The sequence below is a fragment of the Quercus lobata genome, chromosome 3 (assembly GCF_001633185.2).
Source record: "Quercus lobata isolate SW786 chromosome 3, ValleyOak3.0 Primary Assembly, whole genome shotgun sequence".
NCBI classification, from domain to species: domain Eukaryota; kingdom Viridiplantae; phylum Streptophyta; class Magnoliopsida; order Fagales; family Fagaceae; genus Quercus; species Quercus lobata.
The window spans coordinates 73,729,182-73,746,575 of record NC_044906.1 but is presented as its reverse complement, the minus strand read 5'-3'; the positions used below and the strand labels follow the sequence as shown (position 1 = coordinate 73,746,575).

The 17,394-nt window shown below is 33.8% G+C and overlaps 3 protein-coding genes across 4 annotated transcripts; 1 reads left to right on the top strand and 2 right to left on the bottom strand.

Moving 5' to 3' along the window:
- Positions 1 to 287: 287 nt before the first annotated feature.
- LOC115979165 (peptidyl-prolyl cis-trans isomerase E) lies at positions 288 to 2,946 on the bottom strand. The gene is made up of 2 exons (XM_031101134.1): positions 2,435 to 2,946; positions 288 to 769 (listed from the first exon to the last, which is right to left on the bottom strand). The coding sequence occupies exons 1-2, from the start codon at positions 2,751 to 2,753 to the stop codon at positions 558 to 560; spliced, it is 531 nt and encodes a 176-aa protein (XP_030956994.1). The 5' UTR covers positions 2,754 to 2,946; the 3' UTR covers positions 288 to 557.
- A 2,996-nt stretch (positions 2,947 to 5,942) lies between these two features.
- On the bottom strand, positions 5,943 to 9,863 carry LOC115979053 (cytochrome b5). Its single transcript, XM_031101005.1, has 3 exons — positions 9,645 to 9,863; positions 6,606 to 6,672; positions 5,943 to 6,472 (listed from the first exon to the last, which is right to left on the bottom strand). Exons 1-3 carry the CDS (start codon positions 9,729 to 9,731, stop codon positions 6,231 to 6,233), a joined length of 396 nt encoding a protein of 131 aa, XP_030956865.1. The 5' UTR covers positions 9,732 to 9,863; the 3' UTR covers positions 5,943 to 6,230.
- A 3,209-nt stretch (positions 9,864 to 13,072) lies between these two features.
- Positions 13,073 to 16,635, top strand: LOC115982488 (PI-PLC X domain-containing protein At5g67130). Of its 2 annotated transcripts, none has more exons than XM_031105099.1 (8): positions 13,073 to 13,203; positions 13,306 to 13,428; positions 14,360 to 14,497; positions 14,768 to 14,866; positions 15,069 to 15,372; positions 15,813 to 16,036; positions 16,131 to 16,217; positions 16,333 to 16,635. In XM_031105099.1, the coding sequence occupies exons 1-8, from the start codon at positions 13,111 to 13,113 to the stop codon at positions 16,393 to 16,395; spliced, it is 1,131 nt and encodes a 376-aa protein (XP_030960959.1). In that variant the 5' UTR covers positions 13,073 to 13,110; the 3' UTR covers positions 16,396 to 16,635. The 2 variants fall into 2 exon arrangements, with proteins under 2 accessions (XP_030960959.1, XP_030960958.1); XM_031105098.1 differs by having other exon boundaries at positions 13,303 to 13,428.
- The last annotated feature ends 759 nt before the right edge of the window (positions 16,636 to 17,394 follow it).

Here is a 17,394-nt window from a genome sequence, read left to right as displayed (position 1 = left end):
TCCATAATCACATGGTTTCCTATTAAGCCAAGCAACTTACATCCTTCTGCCAATTCTTACAAGTAAATTACAGGAGGCTAACAAACTTGGTCCAATCTGATTGTCAATCAGCATTTAAGAGATTAGCACCGTTATTCAGTTCTCAGTTTTTGATTGTCAATCAGCATTTAAGAGATTAGCACCGTTATTCAGTTCTCAGTTTTCTGCGCCAATGACAGTGAAAGCTAGCCATATAAAGATTGAATGTAAAACCGAAAATAAGAATGCATATAGCCAACGTGTGAACATAAAATCAAGATCATGGACAACTGCCACTAGCCATGAAGCAGGAAGTGGTTATGAAATCAAAGCAATCAAACCATTCCACAAGTCTTATCAGAGAGGCAAATGCTCATACAAAAATAAAAACTATTCATTTCCAATGCAAAGTTCTACACTGAGAGTTGTGACAGGTTACAGAGATTTGATTAGAAAAACAATTAGGATTTTAAGAGAAATGATAATGAAAGCATTTCCCTTTCCCTCATCAAGTGCTCACTTTGGTTAGCTTAGAAGAACTAATCTTTCTGTTTCAAAACCTCAGCTTCAGCCCTTGCCATGGGATCATCCTTCATCTCTTCATCATCCTTTTCCCCTTCTCGATCTTGGGCCATTTTCTTTCGATGCAACTCCTCTGCAGCCTCCATTGCAGCCCGATTCTCTGCCTGAATTCGCTGCATTTCCTCTTCTTGCTGCTGCCTTTCGAACCATGTGTCGGCATCCGCCCAAACTACAAAAGATTGAAGCAAATACAGAAAAGATTATAGCAAAAACAGAATTAATATGACAAGTTTCCTTATTTTGAATGAGAAATTTGAACTATTTGTTTAAGCTATACAGAAATAAGGAGCAACAAATATTAGCCAAAAGGTGGTTCCCGCACAACCTCCAACCCATTATATGTGACAATTTAGATAACTACCCATGTGTATTTTAATAGGTATAGTTCTGTAAATGTTTACTTTATGTTATGAATTAATTTCAACCATGTTGCCTTACAGTGGTGTATATCCAAAAGCGTTTAACTCTTGGATACACAACACAGGTTTTAAACCTCTTTAACTCACACTCATTTTTTAATGTGAGATTAACCTCTCCCCATGTGTTAAAAAATACTTAGTATTCTCAAAAAAAAAAATATTTAACCATGTTGCCTTGGAAGCTGTAATGTAAGCCACATGGTTGTGCACTTGTGCTGCATTGACAAATAAGCCAAGATGGTAGAATTTTAATTAGCAAACCTAAAACATAAAACCTAAGTCACGCAGTTGAATTTAATTAGAGAACCTAATTCATAACACTACAGTTTTGTACCCAGATTTTGCACTTTTAATTGCAAACTTATTTTTCAGGGTAAATTTAACTAGGGGAATCTAAGATACACAACTGGGACCAAAATATAACAAACCTAAGAAATCATATATAAATTTTGCACAACTTTTAATTACATAAACTAAAATAGCTCACATGATTAAAAACATTCATTCATGGACATTTGAAATTTCTTACCCCAATATAGGCACTAAATCCTAGGTATTGTACCTTCATTTCCTTCAACCCACTCAGATAATCCACATGTATGTCATAGGTATAAGACCTCAAGTTCCCTAATTAAATCCAACCATGTGACCTTAGAAGTTGTAACCATACATACACAAGGAAGTGCATTGGTCAATAATCCACATGGTTGTGTTGCATTGACCATCAAGTCACTCCATTAAACTTAATTTGGAGGACATGGGACAAACCCTGAACCTCAGACATGGCACAGCACATAGAATGACTTTACCATTGGACTATCACTTAAATTGAACCCCAGCTAAAAAAAAAAAACTACTATTAAAGAGCTAATGTGATTAGAAGCATTCAGTGATAGATATTTAAAATCACAGGTAGGATCAGATTCTTAGAAGTGTAACTTAGATTCTCCAATTAAAATCAATTTTAGAAATTGTAACTATACACAAAGAGATGCATTTGCCAATCTGCCAACAAGTCTCACAGTCGCTTGTAACTCAACCGGCACCTCCTTATACCTCCAACAGATACGTTCACAGTTCGAATCCCCCCTCGCCCATTGTAACTATCCAATTCATCAACAACAAAAACACCCAAGTAACTGTAACTAAGTTTTGCACTTGCTTCGAATCACAAACATGATTTGGAGGAAAATTCTTACCCCAACAAATATAGGCACTAAATCCTAGAAACCCAGAACCCCAAAACTTGAAAAGATCATAACTTTGTAACAAGACTAGCATATCAACAAATTAAAAACCACAAATAAACAATGCCCAATTCACAAAACGAGACAATAACAATAAATAAATAAAAAGTAGTAAAATATAGAGAGAAGCAATAATTCAAAAGTGGGCAAAAGGGTAAAGAAACATACTGGGCTGTGCGGCCCAACCCTGCTCGCCACCCTTGATGCGTTCAGGGAGGGCGTAGTTGACAGTGAGGACACGGCCATAGAGCTCAGCACCATCCATGTTGTCCATGGCGGAGGTGGCGTCTTCTTTCTCTAAGAAAGTGACGAATCCGAAGGAGCGGTGCTTCTGAGTGGCTTGGTCCAGAGGGGTCTTCACGTCTTTTATGTCTCCGAATGGTATGAACGCAGCGTGAAGTATTGACTCGTTTACTTCCTCTGCTAGTCCTCCCACGTATAGCGTTGTCTTCTGTACTGGTTGTGTTGCTTGTACTTGTTGCGCCATTGTTTTTTTTTTTTTACCTCTGAACTCTGAATTCTAAGCTGAAGTACCTTCTTTTCCTTTGGTTGTCTTTTTCACAAACAGGTGGTGGGTTGTGCGTATTTATACTTATGTTACTGCCACATTATACATAATGGGCTTTTGGAGGGCATGTCTTTTGGAGGGCATGTTGTTGTTGTTGTTTTGGTGTTGGGTCTTAGATGGATGGGTGGCCCATGCTGTGTTAAAAGTTAAAACCCTTTCTTTCTTTTTTCTTTTGGTCCCGATCGGATAATTATAAACTTACAACAATAGGAAATGAGTGATATGAATACTGAAAGTTTCCGTTGGTTTTTTTTTTTTTTTGGGTAAACTAAAAGTTTCCGTTGTTAATATTAGGAGGTGTTAATTGAATTATGAGGCTTTCAACAGCCTATATTGTGTTAAACATTTGAGATCTCTCTCTTAAATTAGATTTTAAATCATATTGTGTTAAAATTCTTTCTTTCTTTCTTTCTTTCTTGGTTCCCGATCAGATAGTTACAACTTACAATAATAGGAAATGAATGATATAAATGTTGAACGTTTTCATTGTTGACATTAGGAGGTGTTAGTTGAGTTAAAAAGTTCTTGATGGCCTATATTGTGTGAAACATTTGAGATCTCTCTCTCTCTCAAATTAGATTTTAAATCATATATTTTAGGAGAAATTTAGATTTACAATTTTTAAAAATTGCAAATTATACTTTCAAGTTTATGACTGGTACAAATATAAATCTAATAGTTTCATTAGTTTCATATTTAACCCTATATTTTTAAAATCATTTTTTTTATAGATCCAGTAAGATGTAAAATCTTTGACGTCGGCTATATAATGATTGTTTTTTTTTTTTTACTATCAAGTCAAGATAACTTTTTTTTTTTTTTTTTTGGTGTATGTGGGATTTGAACCCAATATCTTATTCAACAACAAAAAACTTTACCAATTAAATTAACTAGAATCCACAAATTAGTATCAATTTAAACCTTCGACTTTTTGAATTTGATTTTAAGGTTTGATTGCATGCTTTTAAATTCATATGATTTTAAAAGCATATTGTTTGATTTGAACTAACAAAACAATTTTGATTTGAAAATTTTCAAAATTAATTTAAGAACGTCCATAAAGTATAGAATTTGTAATATAGTCTGCCTTTTTTTTTAATAATTAATTATGAATATTAAGAAATAGATTAATTGCCTTATAAGTATGAGTTCCAAACTGATCTGAAAAAATATTTGACAAACACAAACTGAAAACTATAGAGAAAGCTATAGAAATATGGAGTTCTATTATTTGTTGAGAGATACAAATGGTATGCACTCTTTATATAGAAAACAAAGATACATGGATAGAAAAGAATAAGAATATCCTAGAAACTAACATGACCATGAGGGTCTAATATAACAAAATGGGCATCTACAAATTTTACGACTTATAGACAAATGTTTAACCAAAAACCTTTTTTTTTTGACTATGTGAAAGTTACAAACAAAGTTCTAGCACTAGTCTGACTACAATATTCTCTAGGATGTGTCTACAGTAGATATTTACAAAGTCAGTTATCACACACAACTCTCCCTTTACTGTTTGTAAAGAAGGTCCACAACTCTTCTCATAGGACGAAATGGATAATTAACCATAATTTCCCAACCATTTAGTCAATAGTTCTAGTTCCCAAACTAAATTATTTACTAGTATCTCGAGTCTTTTAGACTCGATTTTGGCCTATAAATCGAGTATCAAAGACTCGATTTCTATGCTCTAATTACTTCCGATGTGGCATATTTTTCCACGTGGCGACTAAATGGAATCGAGTCTCTAAGACTCGACTTATAACCCTTATAAATAAGAACAAATCAAAGAGGAACACCAGAACATCAGAAGAACCCAGAGGAAAAAAAAAAACAAAAAAAAAAAAAAAACAAAAAAAAAAAAAAAAAAAAAAACAGAAAGAGAGAGAAGATCGGGATTGGAGTGGGAGGTTTCAGACCACCGTGTGCGACCCAAGTAGACCCAGGCCACGCGAGCCCCAGAACAACCTCCTCGGCGATCTAGAACGAGGCCTCGACCTTCTTGTACATCTCCCAGATCTCCAGGTACTGAATCAGGAACATGCAGAACTGGTCCGGGTTCGGAGGTAGCAATGGCTCTTCAGGAATCGAAGGCATATTGGTATTTGAAATTTGAAAGAAATTTGGGTTTTGTTTATGTGATTTTGGGTTGCTGAGAATTGTCAGTATTTGGGTGGAATTATTTAAGTGATATAAATCGAGTCTTAGAGACTCGATTTCCATGTAGATGCCACGTGGAAAAAGTGTCACATCAGATGTGAACAACCCATCAAAATCAAGTCCCAAAAACTTGATTTATAGACCCCAAATCGAGTCTCTTAGACTCGAGATGCTAGTAAAAAATATAGTTTGAAAACTTAAACTACTAATTATAATGTTTGAAATTTAATGTTAATTTCCATTTTTCTCCCTTCTCATATGTTTATCTTTCAACTTTCATGAAAAGAATACATTGTTATCACACGGGCATGCTTTTATGCGTAGGTGTCATGATGAAGTGCCAAAATTATCTAAAGAAGAAACCTTAGAATCAGGTATTCCATATAGTTAGTGAGTAGTTAATTGAATTCTGGTAATGGCTCCATGCTCCCATGGTCTTACTAACAATCGGCAGCAAATTAATTTGTTCCTTTTCAGCCCCCACCCCCCAAAATATAATGATCTTTGTGTTGGTTTGATTTTTAAAAAGGTGGGGGCTTGTTTGTGGCCAGATTTGAATGTCAGCCCTCAAAATAATGATGGGCCAGCGAGTTGGCTGCTGTTCTGTCATGTATAGCTCCAAACAAAGAGGACTTGATTTATGAACAATTTCTGGTTGTTGATAAGTCCTTTTTGTAGGAAGAACCGGACCCTTGTCCCAATTTCAGATTAAACCCAACTGTGAATTAGTCACAGTGACATAAGAGCTTCATATCAATTTAAATTGGACTCAAGTGAACTGAGAATGAGACCTTTTGTGCTCTAAATTGCAAGCTTGAAAAGGTTTGGGTCACCAAATATATTATCACATTTAAAATGGTGGCTATCTCAGGTGCAATTGAAATGATGAACACATTCTTTTTTTTTTTTGATAAGAAAATGATGAACACATTCTGCATGTTTGATCATAACATTATGCCAGTTCTTTAATTGATATCAATCTAATTATTCAAATTTTGTGCTATAATATAAAAGGATCGGCATGCTATGTCTTCAATCGTCCATATGCCAATCTAACAATCGCATTCCGCATGCTTCCCTATTAATATGTGAAGTTTTATAACTATGACAATTTCAGAGAAACTTGTGCGGAACAAATACCCAATTCCCGAAATTGATATCCTCAAAATTATTTCAAAATTTGTGACAACTCCTTACAGCAGCTAACCAGTGAAAATTTGAATTGCATTACTTCTTACGCAAGTACAAGAAGCCGAGTACCACAGAGACACTGACGGCTGCTACAGGAACAACCCAGTATTGCTTTGTCAAATCCATTAGCTTCTGAGCATAGTCTGTTTGCTTCTTGGACGAAATTTCAAGTTGTGGGATGAAAGTTGTGTCAAGCTCACCAATGCAAAAGGTCTCCATGAGCTCCTTTGCACTTTTGCTGTGTCCAGCATCCTCAAATTCCTCTGTGGCATCTTTCCCTTTAATGGAATTAAAGCAAAACACATCAATAATTCCATCCATAACATTGGTAGTTAATTTATTAACTTGAATATATCATGATTCAGTCCAACTTTATCAGAAATCATCCATTAGGAAGTATAAGAAAAATACCTGTAGCAGCAAGGACTACATCGTCCCCACCAGGGTGCTCATCTAAATAAGTTGTCACATCATATACCTGGGCATGACAAAAAACACTTGACATAAATATCAAGAGAGAGTCATTTGAAGCAAGACACTAATATATATGCATCAATGACCATTCAAAACTTTCAGATATGGGACACCATTTACCTAGGTGCCCCAAACTCAAGCAGCCCTGAAGTGGAGACAAACTATTACCCCACAGCTGATTTATATGCTATTGAGAGCAGAGGAAATATGATAAAACAGTGCAGCCCCCAGAGGGAAGCTGCAAAAGACCAAATATAAAATGTAAAGAACAAAACAACAGCAGAGAAGAATAATCATGCCAATCAACCACAACTATGTATATAATGTGTAGTTAATTAGGTATCACCACTTCATCCTATGGAATTGTCATTTTTTTCATGGGTAAATTGCATCAAAAACCACTGTTTCAATAAAATGAACCCCTGAATTCCAATGACAATTGACAAACGAAGGGGGGGGGGGGTGTTGAAGAGAAAGGGAAAAGAATATACAAGCACAATACTAAGGTAATCCTTCAATAAAAAGAGAGCTTTAGTACTGTCATAGTCAGATTTAGCACACCTTCAGAATTAATGTTCCAATATTGTTATTTACATGGGCTACTTGAGACCATAAAACTTATACTTTACAAAGGCAGCATAAACTGGCACACAATCCTAGCAATGGCAAAAAGCCATCCAATGAAACTGAAAAGAAGTTGTCTATATTACTATGTAAGAAATTCTGATTGATTTATTTTTCTGTAGATTAAATAACATTATGATGCATGACACGGAGAAATGTCAATGCAAAAGAAACAATATGCATAGGTTGATCAAGACGTCTATCCCCATCTACAAGTAGAGTTTATAGTTCTAGGTCCTTTTTCTAGGAGGAAAACGTAGATTAGACATTACAATGATGACAGCATAACCAAGCTGGAGGAGAGAGTACAGCAACCACAGTGCAAGAGAAAGAGAGTGCACATGTGTGTTCTCGATATGTGGGGTTCTGAAGGACCGTGCATATTGGCCTAAGTAAGATTATGCATGCAGTACGCAAATTTGGCATGAAACGGAGCCTAGAACTATCAGTTTCATAACTTCCACCAAGAAAGATCTTCAAGGGGTTTTAAGAATTTCTTGCAAGTGGAAACATATCAGAAGTTCCAAAGAAAACAAAGCAACTTCTCTGTCCAAAGATAGAGGGGGGAAGTCAATAGAAAGCTTACTACACCCAGAAAACTGAGACACTCAGCTCATCCAGAAACCACTTGCTGCACAAGTATGCATATAATGCCAACAAAATAACCAAGCTCATATAGATTTGAGTCCTCACTCGTTACTCAAGGCAGGGTGTAAAGTGACAAGGTGCAAGATTTCTGAATATGCAGAACAAGAATCAGCAACATCAGAGGTACAAGGTTCCTTTAGTCAATATAAAATTGTATAGGTAACTTTGACATAATGTAACAAACATTGTTTCTGCGAGTGAGTTGCATCATACTATAAGTTAGATATACATCTCAATAACATACAAAACCCTAACTTCCAACTGTCACATCAATTTATCCAGGAGAAAAACAGGGAAAATGTAATTTTCATTTACTATATACATACTGTGGCAAGGGCCTAAACCAAACATGTGACGAATAAACAACATAATGACCTATCAAAACAACACAATGAGAGGTTTGTGCTTTCTGCTCCCTTTATTAGATGATAAATTGCATTTATAAAGCGCATGGGGCACAACTGGTTTGCACAGGATGTATATAAGACAAACACCGAAAACCAATTTCCACCACTACATTGTCTAGAAATAAGCCTTCAAGTCTTCAAACAAGCCAATAGTTCAACCACCGTCCTTGGCATAACCCACCTAATCCCAAACAAACATAACAACAAATCTACATCTCCAGATTAAGTTTTTTTGATCCCTTCTTAGAATACTTATCAAGTAAGCCTAACAATTTTTTAAACGATAGTTGAACAAACATATCTACATGCATTTGCGAGTAGTATAAATATAGTTTCAGAAATTTATTTGTAGGATAAAAGAAAAAAAAAAAAAGAAAAGATAAAAAAGATGCAATAGAAAATTTATCATCAAATTCTTCAAGCTATTGTATCAGTTTTATGGGAAATTACAAAGCAGGAAATGTCCTAAAAAGACACCTCCAGAAAAAAAAACATCAAATCAATCCACATTAGTCTCATGCAATCCTACCACACCTATATTGACATCCCTCAACTGAATTTATGTCCCATTAAATGCATATATCCCACATTAAAATATACATACATGTACCATTGATCAACAAATAACAATTCATAAGGATAGTGAGGTCAAAGATGAAGCAAATCATTGGATAAGAGCATGATGGATGATATGAGGAAGTGTATCAAGAGTATTGTGTGATAGTAGAATGCCTATTAAGTTAAAATTTAAAGTTTTACAAGATTACAATAAGAACAGCCAATGCTATAAAGTACTAAATATAGAGCCACTAAGAAAAAACATGTTTTTAAAACTTAGTGTAGCTGATATGAGAATGTTAACATGGACAAAGTGAAAAATACAATTAAAGAGAAGTTACAACATAAAGAAATTCAATTAAAGCGATTAATAAATAACATATTCATTGATGGAAAGAGTTATTTGAGATGGATTTGCCAAGTGCACATCTTGTAATGAAATGAAGTTTATAGGCTATTGGGCTTTATAAACAACAAAACCCACAAGAAATTTGAGCTCCAAACATAAGATTCAGAAACTTATACATACTATAGAGCAACTTGTACTCAAGGACTAAAACTTAAACAACAAAACAGATCTCATGACAAAGTTAAGCATAAACCCACAAAGCAAAGATTTTGAAAAGCGAAAAAAGGACCCAAATAGCTTTATAAAGATAATCTAGTAGCTTCAAAGACAAAAAAACCCACTAGCTCATACAAATCAAAAAAAGTGAAAAAAGAGAAAAAAGATGTGTACTTTGCCATCGATGACGACCCAGCAGTCATCTTTGGTGTTGTGTTCAGAGGCTTCTTGCATTGAATAGAGCTTCGAGAGAGTCGGCATCGTTGATGGGTTGTTGGGTTTTTTGTTTTTCTGGTCAGGTCAACTTCTAAGCCTATTTCTTCTGCGTGTGTGTCTCTCTCACAGACTCACACCCTGCTCTGTTCTATTAGGCTGCGTTTGGTAGTGTTAAAAAAAACGTGTTTTATAGGAACAGATGTGTGACTGGATTTGGAGAGGTTACTGTTTTATTGGGCTGGACCTTAATGGCCTAAATACTCATTTAATTGGAGCTATCAATTTGTTTGAGAATGAAATTGGAGCTTTTTTTTTTTTTTTTTTTTTTTAGAGTTTCAATCTATGGCATCCGTTCCAACATAGTTTCAAAAGGAAAAAAAATATTGAAACTATCTAAACATGGTTTCGAAAGGGAAAAAAGTATCTTGTGAGACAGGTTTATATATGTGGGGGGAGTGTTCTATAAGTTGAGTTGATATTTTTATGTTATTGAACGTGTAGTGAAATACTTACAAGTCACAACAAGTGGTTTTCATGGCAGAAACATAAGATTATTTTTCTCATAAATCAATCTCATAAGTAAAAAAAAAAATTCCGAAAAAGCAAGTGAGATGAAATAATAGGATAAAAAAAAAAAGAAAAAAAAAAGGAGGAAGCTTGATCCTCCATTTTGGGATATTTGAATGGTGGGTTCAATAGACTTTAAAAAATGTATTATTTTCTATAAGTTTCTTATTATTCTCTCTCTCCCTCTTCATTTTTTTATTCTTTTTTGCAATTTTACTTTATATTGATGAATCATTGTAATTTTTAAAACTCTATTTTGGGTTCATATATTTTGGTATTGTATTTTTTAGTTCACGAAATGAAATAAGGCATTTCTAGCTCTAGTTTCGGATGAGCTTCTCCCAATTATGTTTGGTAATAGAATGGGGCGGCTTGCTCTGACCAAGTACTCTCTCTCTCTCTCTCTCTCTCTCTCTCTCTCTCTCTCTCTCTCTCTCTCTCTCTCTCTCTCTCTCTCTCTCTCTCTCTCTCTCTCTCTCTCTCTCTCTCTCTCTCTCTCTCTCTCTCTCTCAGTTTTGGTTTGATTTTTGTTTAAGTTAATACTTGATTATTTTGGAAATAAGAATTGAATTTATATCGAACACAATCTTGGCTATGTTAATAACAGATTGACATTCAATCCATTTTGGTCCACTCATCAATTTGATTCGGTTCAGTCTACTTCAGTCCACTTCGATCAATTTTGGTCCAATTCAGTCTACTTCAGCCCAGTTTAATTCAATTAGGTTCATTCGGTCTACTTCAGTCAATTCAGTCCAATTCGGCCCATTCGGTCTACTTTGGTCATTTCGGTCATGTTCAGTATATTTTGTCCAATTTTATCTACTTCAGTCCAATTTGAACCATTTGGTCCATTCAGTCCACTTCGATCTATTCCGTCCAATTTAGTCCATACGGTCCACTTAGGTCTATTCGATCCAATTTGGTCCATTCTTTCCAGTTAGGTCTATTTGGTCCAATTTAGTCTATATGGTCCACTTAGCTCTATTCAGTCCAACTTAGTCCATTCTTTCCAGTTTGGTCTATTCAGTCCAATTTCGTCCATATGGTCCACTTAGCTCTATGTGGTCCATGCGGTCAGCTTAGCTCTATACAGTCCACTTTGGTCCATACGGTCTATTCATTCGATTTGGTCCATTTTAGATCACTTTGGTCCAATTTTGGTGTACCTACTTAAGCATGGCAAAATACAAGTTTGGGTTAAGAATACTATCAATTATTTAAGTAATATCAATTGTAATTATATAATAAATTTTGATTATCATAATAATCTCCTTAAGAGAATGAGAATTTGAATAATAACTTTGAAATTTGAAAATTTTAATTGTACCAAAATAAATTAGAAAAATAAATGCATAATAAAAATAGTTAGAAAAATATGAACCATTTCAAAGAAATGAATCCTATTAATTAATTTATTATTTTATGGTGCGAGTAGTTGTGTGACCCATGTTTGGGGTATTTAATATTTTTCCTATCAGAGTTTTGGACATGTATTACTTAAGGACAAAGTTTAACAACAAAATTGATTGTAATTTAAGGCTAAAAAATCACTCAATAAAATAAATATTACTACATATTTTGAAATTTTAATATTTGAATTGTATGTTCATTATGCTCTTAATACACATGTCAAATTTTGTGTCAATCAGATTTTATTTACTATATGATCTATAAGCTTATATTTTATGCACAATTTTCAATTACAAAAACTTGCAATTTAAAAATTTTATTGATGACATAGCTATTGATATTTAATTTTCTTGAAATTTTGTAAGTATGGAGGATATAAAAAGAAGATGTAATCTGATGGTGGATTTAGGTTACAACCAATCTTGTAGCTAAACTTTGTCCATTACTTAATAACAATATTCATTTTTACTTTCCCTTTTTTCACTTTTTTTTCTTTTTTTTTTGAGAAGATATTTACTCAATTTGGTTAACAATTTTGATAGAAATGGCTAGTGGACATTAATACCTTTTTGATAATAAAGTAGACATTAATATGTAACCATTTACAGAGTTTCCTTTTACCAAAAAAAAAAATATACAGAGTTTCCAATGTTCCACCAATTTATGGTAGGACAGGTTATTTATTTTTTTGATAAACTTCGATCTTTATTGAAAGAGGAAAAGACTAACAAAGATAGCCATCTGCCACACAAACCTCCAAGATAGTTTGAGGCAGGCTGTGGTAGGACAGATTATTTGACCATAGATCATCATATATAGAGTTTCCAATGTTCCACTACTTTATGGTAGAACAGATTATTAGACCATAGATAAGAATCTAATAAATCATCTTTTCCATGGACCATGGTGGCTACAAATTATCATTAATCCAATAACTTTAATTACCTTTGAGAATCCAATTATAAATTGAATATTTTTTCCGGAAAAAAAAAAAAAGATTTCCATATTGGCATTGTGATGTTAAGATTTCTATGTTTTTTTTTGGTCATGTTACTATTTTTGCGTCTGACAGTCTGACTTAGCAACTTTTTAGCCACCCAAGTGTAATTTCAAACTTATCAAAAAAAAAAAGTGTAATTTCAAACTCTTCATTGAATATCGGCCATTTTTTACCTAACATGGAATATTGGACACAATCAATTATAAAATGTCGGTAAATCAGTTACATAATATTCTTTCAATATTTTGCTGTTGCTTAGTTGGACTTATCTTTAATACTTTTTTTAAAGGAATTTCCTTTTGTTTTAATGAGAAATTATCACATTATCCACTAACTAAATAAAATGTGAGGATTAAAACTCATTACCACTTTTCATTGTATATTTAAAACAAAGGGACATGTCCAGTTAAAAAGGTACGGGAGGTAAGCCAGACCCGCTCCAAAATGGGTCCCTTGGGAAACATTCCCTTGGTTATAATTTCAGTTCTTCTCAGTGTTACTGCCATTATTGATGCTTGTTCCAATGGAGGATGCAAGGTCTTAACTCTTTATTCCATGATATATAGTATCATTGCACAAAAAGTGACATAAATTTATGCATAATTCAGCTAATGTTGTTGTATTTTTCTGTTATAGCAGCTCCTAGAGGAATGCTCATCAACTGCAGATTGTGCGGCTGGCCTATTGTGTGGCGCTTGTCCTACGAGATTTGATAATGAAAGATGTATAAGATCAACCTTTACAGACCAATTCAAGCTGCTGGTACTCTCTCTCCTTCTTAAAGTAAAAATTTGTCAAGCGTCTTGTAGCTCAGTGAAATTGTTCGGTTATCCAATAGAAGAGAACCTAAATTCAAATCTCCTTACTCCCCACACGTTGTAAGCCAAAAAAAAAAAATCAGTAGAAAATTTTGAAATATATAACATTCTCTGTGAATAAATCTCAATCCCAAAAACAACTAAAAATCAGCTACTTTATTTTATTCTCTATAAATGTAAAGTATTTCAAAATGGTTATATCAGCTATCTTTCAAACCATACTCATTTTGATTACAAGGTTTTCAATAACTTTCCTCTCACAAAAAAAGGCTGTCAATAACTAATTTTGAATCTCATTCTATATGAAGATTTTGTAGACTTTTTTATGTTGTTGATCTCTCTTTGTGATTGCAAACTATTGGAAATCCAAATCCATGTTATTGGTTCTATGTATTTGATTCACTAATTGTTGTCTTTTGAACAACACTACATTGATCATCGAAAACTTTGAAGAGAAAGCAAAATGAAGAGGAAAACCTTAGCAATTGATTAAAAGATCAATGATTAGTCTATGTGTATTTGGCAACCAAATAAAATTTGCTTTTTGCTTAAATTATCTACTATTTGTCCTACGCTACTTTTAATCTCAATTTTATTCAAATAATCTAACTTTCAGTTTTTTAGAAATAAGCTCATTTTTAGCTTTTTGTTTCACATTATGCAAATAAGGTGTACTATAAATAAGCAATTCTTACTAATTGTTGAATTTTGAATTGGGATGAACATAGATGTATCTTATTCAATAGGCCGGTAAAGAAATACTAGTCACTACTTGAAATTTAGGATGGTGGCTTTTCATGAAGTTCAAACTTTATTTCCAGTCATACTATTCGCACTTTAAAATAAAACACACTAACCAGCTTAATTTGCAACAGAACAATTCTTTAGCTTTCAACAAATATGCATATTTGACAACCCACAATTCTTTTGCCTTTGATGGAGAACCATCCCATACCGGGATTCCTCGACTTGCATTGCCAAATCAAGAAGACAGTATCACACAACAACTAAATGTGAGTCCATACATTCATAGATTGTTTTGATAAAGAGTAAAACTTGGGTATAATTCCTCAAGCATTGTGCCTAAGGTTCTCCAATTAAATTTAAACATATGGCTGCATTGACTTTAATTTTCCTTCGGAAAGGTAATGTTGTTTGTGCCATATCGGTCAATGCAATTATGTGTTTAAATTTAATTGAAGCACTTAAGAAACTGTACCTAAGTTCTACCCTTTGATAACTTACTTGTACTTCATATATAACTGACAATTGTCTTTTTCCAGGATGGAGTTCGAGCCTTAATGTTGGACACATATGACTTCGAGGATGACATTTGGTTGTGCCATTCATTTGAAGGGGAATGTAATGACTTTACTGCCTTTGTAAGCAATTCATAAACCCTACTTACAAGCACAATATAATTTAAATTATGCTCTACAGAAGAAAATTTGGTGATATGGTTACAAATTTACATAGAGAGTTGATAGCTTGTACTAAGTATAAAAGAGTAAAATGGTTTATAATGTTTCAATGAACTAATTTATGGTAACAATAATGCTGGATTCGATGCTTTGCTTTTCACAGAGCCCTGCTATAGACACTTTGAAGGAAGTAGAAGCCTTCTTAGCAGCAAATCCATCAGAAATTGTGACCCTAATTTTGGAAGACTATGTAGAATCCCCAAATGGATTAACAAAGGTTTTTAATGCTTCTGGTTTGATGAAGTACTGGTTTCCAGTGTCAAACATGCCTCAAAATGGTCAAGATTGGCCTCTTGTCAAAGACATGGTAGCTAATAATCAAAGGCTTATTGTCTTCACCACAGAGAGAAAAAAGCAAGAAAGCGAAGGAATAGCTTATCAATGGAACTATATGGTCGAAAATATGTGTAAGTCCCCTGTTTTATGTCAAGAACAGAAACAACATGATGTTCCATTAAACACATTTTATGTCAGATTTAAATTGCACTCTTTAAAATTTTTTATTTTCATCCCCCATGTCTGTTTTCAACATAAAGGATAAAAATGAAAAAAATTAAATAATAAAAAAATGGGTAAAACTGTAAAAGTACAGTTACACCAAAAATAAAAAATAAAGCTTTAAAAGAATAAGTACATAAGCTGAATAAAAAGCTTAATTTCATCCTACTGGCTACTGCTCATCCAAAATGAAAACTCCCCAAACATAAGGATCAAAATTGGAATTCAGTCTACATGAAGAACATAACAATTGGATGATGCTCCTTAATATATGTACAGTGAAGCATTCTTTCTATTTAATATTGATAGTGCTATGAATTTTGAGTTTCTTTTGTTTTAAGATTTGCAGATGGGGATGATGGAATGAATTCAGGAAGCTGTCCTAACCGTGCGGAGTCAGCAGCACTCAATGACAAAACTAAGTCTTTGGTTCTGGTAAATTACTATAAGTCAGTTCCAATTATGAAAAGCTCGTGTGAAGATAATTCACCAGAGCTCCTTAATATGCTTCAAACATGTTATGGAGCAGCTGGTAACCGATGGGCTAACTTTATTGCTGTTGACTTCTACAAGGTAAAGCTATTATTTTTCCATCATGGGGGTTTCTCCTATAGGAACATGAAGTTTGGTTTGGGATTATTGTTATAGTTATTGTATATTGATGCAGAGGAGTGATGGTAGAGGAGCATTTCAAGCTGTAGACAGATTGAATGGGAAGCTATTGTGTGGCTGCGATGATGTGAATGAATGCGCGGTAAGATGTCTTTTACTCAACTTGATTGCAGTATGCAATACATACATAATAGATACTAGCATGGTTCATATGTCTAGGAGTAAGGAGAGACACTTATTTTCAATTTTTCTTGCAGCCTGGATCGTTGACAACGTGCAATCCAAAGGAACCAATACAGAATTTTAAAATGGCGATTTGAGCTTTGAAGTAATTTTGACCCTATAATAATGAGAATCCTTGTGTAACTACATGGTGGGGTGGCATGTACGTTAGGAGGTCTGGTGAGAGGGCATGATGGGTAGTATTTATGTTGGAATAATAAATTGGTTACCTCACCTTGTTCAATTATGGTTGGCTATGTTCCCGTGTAAATTAAGCTGCATGATGGGTAGTATTTATGTTGGAATAATAAATTGCTTATTTCACCTTGTTCAGTTATGGTTGGCTATGTTCCCATATAAATTAAGCTCAGACAGACCAAATTCAAGGATTTGGAATTAAAAGAATTCGATTAGTTTGCTTGAGTGAAGTTCTATAAAGACATAATTTGAGAGAAATAAAGAAAGGAGGAAAAAAGCAGAGGCTCTCTTGCTCAAACTAGATGAATAATAAATTTCAAATAACATCTTGAAACCTTTGTTGGGGGGTAACTTAGAACTCATTTGACTTGAATAACCAATACATAAGAGCGAGTTTGGGTTGCATCTGAGTGTTCCAATGCTTTGGATCCAACTTGGAAATTATAGGTGTTCAAAAATGGTCACATGTTACTTTCGTGTCCCATCCAGTACACTGAAGTACTAAATAAAAGCCTTACTCCAATTTTTGGCTGCCTTTATTCAAAACAAGATTTTCAAACTCTTACCCCAAAATTTTCAACCCTGAACATATTTTGTATCAAAATCATAGAATATATAATCTTGGATGGTCAAACCAAATTCACACACAATTTCATGTGCTAAGTTTAGCACAAATAACTTGTGAAGTGTATGCAAGTAGTAACAACATGAGATACATGTGAGGTGATATGTAGATAGTAATCAATTACAGTTTCTACATTATTCATTATATAAATTTGAAAGTGACCATCACCTAAAAAGTTACATCATATAACTCCCACATTTCCTACAAAATAAGCTTGCAATCATGCATTTTTTTTTTTAGCCTTATTGTATACAGACTTTTAAAAAAAAAAAAA